Genomic DNA, 6,659 nt, shown 5'->3' with positions numbered 1-6,659 from the left:
TTACTTATTCTTGTCTTCCACTTCTCTCAAAACTATTAAGCTTCAAACTTTCAATTCAAATGTCCACTTGATTTTTTTTTTTAGATTAATTTAATTTTTTAAGCCTACTTAGTTTCTTATATTCCTGGGAACAGTAGAAATATAGGCTCTCAACTCTTCATTATTCATAGCTCTTATACCCTCCATTTTGGATGGTTGCACACTGGTCCTCTACTAATAATTAGGCTTGTAATTTTCACTGATGTGATCAGCAAAATCAATATTCATGAACCCATCTTTCATACTTGACCTATCCATCAGTATTGCAATGCTGCTAGCAAAAATTCTCTGGCACTCTAGACTTGGCCACAAATCTGATCTCAAACCATTGGATGCCTTGACACCGCACAAAAAATGAATGAGTTGATAGAGATAGCTATTATTGTCACACTCCTGACTGTACGTTTTTGCCAATGACTTTTTCTTTTACCTTTTTACCTTATTTGCTTTATACTGTAAGATTGACTAAACAAATCAATTTCCAATTAAAACTGCATCCAAATGGTATTTCACAGTTTTGTGCGAGGGCGTGAAACTTAGTCTTATACATTGGTTGAATATGATCTTAAAAAAGAAGGATTGGAACAGATATAATTAGCTTTTCGAAGCGAAATGTTTCACATAAACCGTATGTCAACATTTTACACGTGAGAGAGAATGAACGTGAAACAATTAAACCATTAAACAATTACATCATTTGGAATTGTAGAGCAGCTGTCATCTATTAGACAGTTCAATGTCCAAAAGACACAGTCAGAAAAACACATCTAGGACAATACAATACTAATAAAACAAAAAAACAACGAAATTTTGGAATGCATGAACTGAAGATATAGAGAAGGGGTTTGACAAGAATTTCTAATGTCATTGAGTAGATTTTTTTAAAGGACATTTCCTTTTGAATTCCAAGCATCTATAGACTTTAGTTGAACTATAGGCCATATAAACCCCAAATCTGCAACAAGCCAACAGTTATAAATAGAATAAACCTATTCATTTAGTTTGAGACTTCAAATCAACAGGCACTAACTAGAATAGCACTATGCTATAGCATCGAGTAGTGAAGATGAATGCTAAATCACAGATACAAGACCATATATACAAACAAAACCATTGATGAAGACAGAAAATTAAGCATGCCATACAAGACCATGAGGCCCATTTGAGAATCCTTAACAACTCTTTAGTCTTTTAGACCAGTATTAATTAAGCAAGATAATTTAAGATGAAGCTTTGTTGATTTGAGGACCTCCTCCACTGCTTATTGGTGGTCTTGGTGGCGGTTTTAAAGCTCTTGATGACCTTGTGGCCTTGTCTGCCAACTCTTCCTGCATTACAAATACACATTAAACCAACAAACCTCTTAGTGTGTGTGTGTGTGTGTGAGAGAGAGAGAGAGAGAGAGAGATCTACATTGATTTTCATATCTCTTTCTGCATGTGAAGGAGGGTCTTGAGCTTCTTGTTCAGTTGTGGAGTGACTGGAATCATGACCAAGGCACTTAAGGAAAGCCTTGATGACTTGTTCGAAGAAATAGCAAGGGCTGTACAAATGATATGCTTCTTCTCTATTTCTTTGTTCCTCTGTCGAAGTCTCCATATCTTGTTGTTCTTCATCCATTTCTTTTCCTGTCTTGCTCAATCCACTTCTTCTTCTGTCACAGAGGTACGGTGAAGTTATTAATGCACCTGACACTTTGTATATATAAGGTGTCTTTAAAGAGACACCTGGCAGTTTTACATAAATTGTAGGTAATAGAGATACCTTTAACTTTGATTTCCAATTTTTGCTGTGATTTTCTATTTAATTTTTAGAAAGAGATTTATGTTGGGAAATGAGAATGACAAAGTTTTACTCCAAATCATATGAGAAGAAATTATTTCAATCCATAACGTGATGGTTCAAAAAATCATTCATGTATATTATGTCACATTATTCATTAAATTAGACTCTACTGATGGTTGAGCAGCTATGTTAAATAATTTGTTGAATGATAATTCCCGCCATTTGAAATAATTCCCGCCAAGCTTATTTCCTAGTCACTTTTTTGTTGCTAGCCAAACAAAGAGCAAGGAATTTTACTCTTTTTTTTTACTTGCAAACAAAGTCGGTTTTTTGCGTGAAAATTCTGTCAATGGGAGGGGGTGGAGGGTGTACACGTGTGTTAGGTGGGATTTTATTCCTTTGGAGCAACATAATCGTTCTCTTACTTAGGTCAAACATACTATGTCAAATAATTTGTTAAATGAATAATTTTCTTTATTTAAAATAAATCGACTTATTTGTTAGTCACTTTTTGTCTTATGAATTAGCAAATAATCCAGCTAACTAAACAAAATACAAGTATTATTATTATTATTATTTTTTTTTTACTTGTAAAAAAAAGTCATTTTTCAAGAGGTGAAAATTTATGTTCATGGTATGATTTGAACCGTGTATGTTTCTATTAGAAACTTAAAGAAATACTAGTTAAATTACAAAACTCTTTGAAAATGTTTTTATTCATTTAAAGCAGCATAAATTACATAATTGAGACTCTTTGCAAAACAAAGTCGGTTTTTTGCGTGAAAATTCTGTCAATGGGAGGGGGTGGAGGGTGTACACGTGTGTTAGGTGGGATTTTATTCCTTTGGAGCAACATAATCGTTCTCTTACTTAGGTCAAACATACTATGTCAAATAATTTGTTAAATGAATAATTTTCTTTATTTAAAATAAATCGACTTATTTGTTAGTCACTTTTTGTCTTATGAATTAGCAAATAATCCAGCTAACTAAACAAAATACAAGTATTATTATTATTATTATTTTTTTTTTACTTGTAAAAAAAAGTCATTTTTCAAGAGGTGAAAATTTATGTTCATGGTATGATTTGAACCGTGTATGTTTCTATTAGAAACTTAAAGAAATACTAGTTAAATTACAAAACTCTTTGAAAATGTTTTTATTCATTTAAAGCAGCATAAATTACATAATTGAGACTCTTTGCTGGTAGAATATGCTATATTGAAAAAGAGATTAAATTCTGTAAGGATGTGGTATAAAACCCATGTTTTACCCTTCTAATCCCAACATACCACATCATCTTATCATATATTTAAGAATAAGCACAACTCTACCTAATCAATTCTAATTCTCATATATAAATCCAACCAAATTGGGAGTTTATTGAAATGTTTTTAGGTGTGGTATGATGTAATGAATTTTAAATAAAATACTAATGTGACAATCACTTATTAGATAGTGTAAAACATGAGTTTTACACCCGTCCTTACCAAATTCGGACTCATCTAAAAATTGATATAAGCCAGCTTAATTGCATGTCACTTTTTGTCTCAAAAAAAGGCAAATAAGATTACTAAATGCACAACAAACATTTATTACTCTCTTTTATTATTATTATTATTATTTTTAATTAAAAAAAAAATATAAAAAGTGTTGTTTTTTGGGGGTAAAATAAGGACATTCACTTTAGTGGAGTGCAAAATATAAGATGCTACTTGCACTAGACTTGTGGGGATGTCTTTTTCCCCAAAAAGGGACTTGCCAACTCATTCATTAATTAAGATAATGCCAACATTAATAAAAGAGATAATACAACAAATTAATTATGGAAATTTCCTCCTTTTTTTTTTTTTTGAGTGACTATTGATGCACCTAATCTTTTAAGTCATGTGAATAAATCGCTAGACTATTATGTGTACATAAGAGTTTGTCCCAGCATTTTTTTAAAACGTCATAAGAGATAAGCCTGTACCAGCGCTCAAAACCAACGATTTACAAAGCGCTACAATAGGCTTATAGCAGCGTTTTTCAAAAACGCTGGTATAAGAAGCCCAAAAGCGCTAGGATAGGGTTACTAATTTCCCTTATGGGAAAGACTTCTCTTGGCGCTTTTAAAAGCGCTGGGATAGGGCACCGTATTCTAGCACTTTTAAAAGGGCTGGGACAGGTCTCTCCATTCCCGTATGGAGAATGACTTATCGCAACGCTTTTAAAAGCGCTGGGACAACTCTTTCTCCATAAGGGAATGAAAATGACCTATCCCAGCGCTTTTAAAAGCGCTGGGACAAGTCTCTCTATTCCCTTATGGAGAAAGAGTTATCACATCACTTTTTGAAGCGTTGGAATAGGTCAACCTATTCCAGCGCTCCAAAAGTGCTGGGATAGGTCACCTAAAGTGCTAGGATAGGTCACGTAGGAAATGACCAAAAGACCCCAAGCCTAAGAAATGACTAAAATACCCCAAAACCATAAAATGACCAAAATACTCCTGAAACTTAAAAAAATGACCAAAATATCACTCGAAACCTAAAAATTACCAAAAATACCCCCAAAGCCCAAAAAATGACCAAAATACCCCAAAATTTTCCCAAAATCCCAAAAATGACCAAAATACCCTCGAAAATTAAAAATGACTAAAATACCCCCCAAACCTAAAAAAATGACCAAAATAAAGTTCGAAACCTTAAAAAAGACCAAAATACCTTCGAAACCTAAAAATGACTAAAATACCCCCGAAACCCAAAATAATGACCAAAATACCCCTGAAACCTGTAAAAATCATCTATAGGGATTTGTTAATGATCAAATGACCAAAATATCGTCCAAATACAAAAAAAAATGACCAAAATACCCCAAAAACCTAAAAATGACCAAAATCCCCCCCCAAAACCTAAAAATTATAGGAATACCCTTGAAGTCCAAAAAATGACCAAAATACCCCCGAAAACTAAAAGATGATCAAAATACCCCCGACACCAAAAAATCACCTAAATACACTTGAAACCCCAAAAAAGAAATAGTCCTAAATACCTCCTGAAACCTAAAAAATGACCAAAATACTCTTGAAACCTAAAAAATGGCCAAAATAACCCCGAAGCCTAAAAATTGATCAAAATAACCTTGAAATCTAAAAATGACCAAAATACCCCCTAGTACCTAAAAAATGACCAAAATAACTCTGAAGCCTAAAAATTGACGAAAATAATCCTAAAACCAAAAAATGACCAAAATACCTCCCTAAACCTAAAAAATGACCAGAATATCCCTGAAACCTATAAATGACCAAAATACCCTCAAACCTATAAAGTGACGAAAATACCCCTAAACCTTTGTAATAACCCAAATAAACCCAAAACCTCAAAAATGGCCACAAATAGCCTGAAACCTCTAAAATGACCAAAAATACCCTAAAACGACTGATATACCTCTAAACCTTTAAAACAACCAAAATACCCCTCAAAATATCTAAAATGACCAACACACCACTAATCCTATAAGATGAACAAAATACACCCAAAGCCTTTAAAATTACCAAAATGGGGGTTTAGGGGGTATTTTGGTCATTTGCAATGTTTAGGGAGTATTTTGGTCATTTTTTAGTTTTAGGGGGATTTTGGTAATTTTTTAGGTTTAGGGTGTATTTTTATCGACTTACAAGATTAAGGGGCATTTCGGCCATTTTTAAGGTTCCGATATGCTATCAGATGGACGATATTGGTGAGGTGAATGAATTAATAATTTCTTTTAGTATCAACCAACATTCAATGTGGAATTTTGCATGCAGAGTTGCAGACTTTTTACGCCAAGTTCTTTTGGCAAAATAATAGTCTAGCTATGATACGAATATGAAATAGCCATATCATATGATGTTTGAGATTTATGCTAAATTTATATTTTGATAACTAATGATGTAATAAATCAACAGTTGAACTCCTCGTCTAGCTGATGACTGTGTTGTGAAATGGGTCATCGTGTAGATAGAGAATCTGCGAAATGAACTAGGTGAAAGAGTAATACGTCGGTGTGGTGTCAACCAAACTACCTCTGATACTTAAGTTAGTAAGGGAGAAATATTTTAGAGAGAAACAGACTAGAGAGTGATTTTTGTAGAGTATTTGTGTGTAATTGATCATACCTTGGGTTTCTGGTGCTTTCTCTTTTATAGTTAAGTGCCTAATCAATGGGCAATGAATCATCGTATTTATGCTCAACGGCTAGTGCGTTACAAAATCTTTGTCTGAAGGTTACAACTCATTCTGTGACCGTTACTCCGTCCGTTACGTTTTGTCATCAATAATCGTAATAAATGTGTAATGTCTTCTCCAGGTAAATGATGATTTTCGCGCAGTGACGACCATAAATTTTTGACTCATCAGCTGCCCCCTTGTTCAAATTGTTGTCTGGTAGATGAGATAAGAACAAATTCATCTGGCGCTTCGTATTCCATGTATTGCGCATGTTTTGGCCACTTGTTTGCATTTTTCCCTCCTTTTTCCTTTCTTTTGTATTTTTTCCTCATTCAGTTTCTGTTCTAGGGTTTGTTTCTTCTCCGAGCTTCCTTTCTCTGTCCTGCGTTTCTTGGTAAGTGCTTTGTGCTATTTCTTCTTTTCTGATTCTTTCATGGTAGATTATTTTGCTATTAGAGTAAATTGTCCTTCGATAGCTTTCTTTTTCACTCATTTAGGTAGTTTACTTGAGTTCGTAAAGGGAAGTGCCTTGAAAGGATTAGTTCTCTTTGTAGGAGAGGACTGTCCGTATACCTCTGTCCTTTCTTCGTTATTTCCTCTGGTTTCCCATTCTGTAGGGTAGCTAGGTCGTTGAAAATGTCTAAGGCAA

General features: G+C 33.7%; 1 protein-coding gene across 1 annotated transcript; it reads right to left on the bottom strand.

Moving 5' to 3' along the window:
- Nucleotides 1–1,011: 1,011 nt before the first annotated feature.
- LOC112010671 (uncharacterized) lies at nt 1,012–1,711 on the bottom strand. Its single transcript, XM_024043019.2, has 2 exons — nt 1,453–1,711; nt 1,012–1,367 (listed from the first exon to the last, which is right to left on the bottom strand). Exons 1-2 carry the CDS (start codon nt 1,657–1,659, stop codon nt 1,260–1,262), a joined length of 315 nt encoding a protein of 104 aa, XP_023898787.1. The 5' UTR covers nt 1,660–1,711; the 3' UTR covers nt 1,012–1,259.
- Between the last annotated feature and the right edge of the window lie 4,948 nt (nt 1,712–6,659).

This window comes from Quercus suber, unplaced genomic scaffold (genome assembly GCF_002906115.3).
Source record: "Quercus suber isolate HL8 unplaced genomic scaffold, Cork oak 2.0 scaffold_322, whole genome shotgun sequence".
NCBI classification, from domain to species: Eukaryota; Viridiplantae; Streptophyta; class Magnoliopsida; order Fagales; family Fagaceae; genus Quercus; species Quercus suber.
Note: the sequence above shows the minus strand (reverse complement) of the source record. Positions and strands in the feature narration are given on the sequence as shown.

Excerpts from the sequence above, each read along its gene's own strand:
- LOC112010671 (XM_024043019.2), bottom strand. The coding sequence starts at position 1,659 with ATGGATGAAGAACAACAAGATATGGAGACTTCGACAGAGGAACAAAGA. Across the intron at positions 1,368-1,452 it reads AAAGAGATATGAAAATCAAT|GAAGAGTTGGCAGACAAGGC; the intron begins GTAGATCTCTCT and ends TTTGTAATGCAG.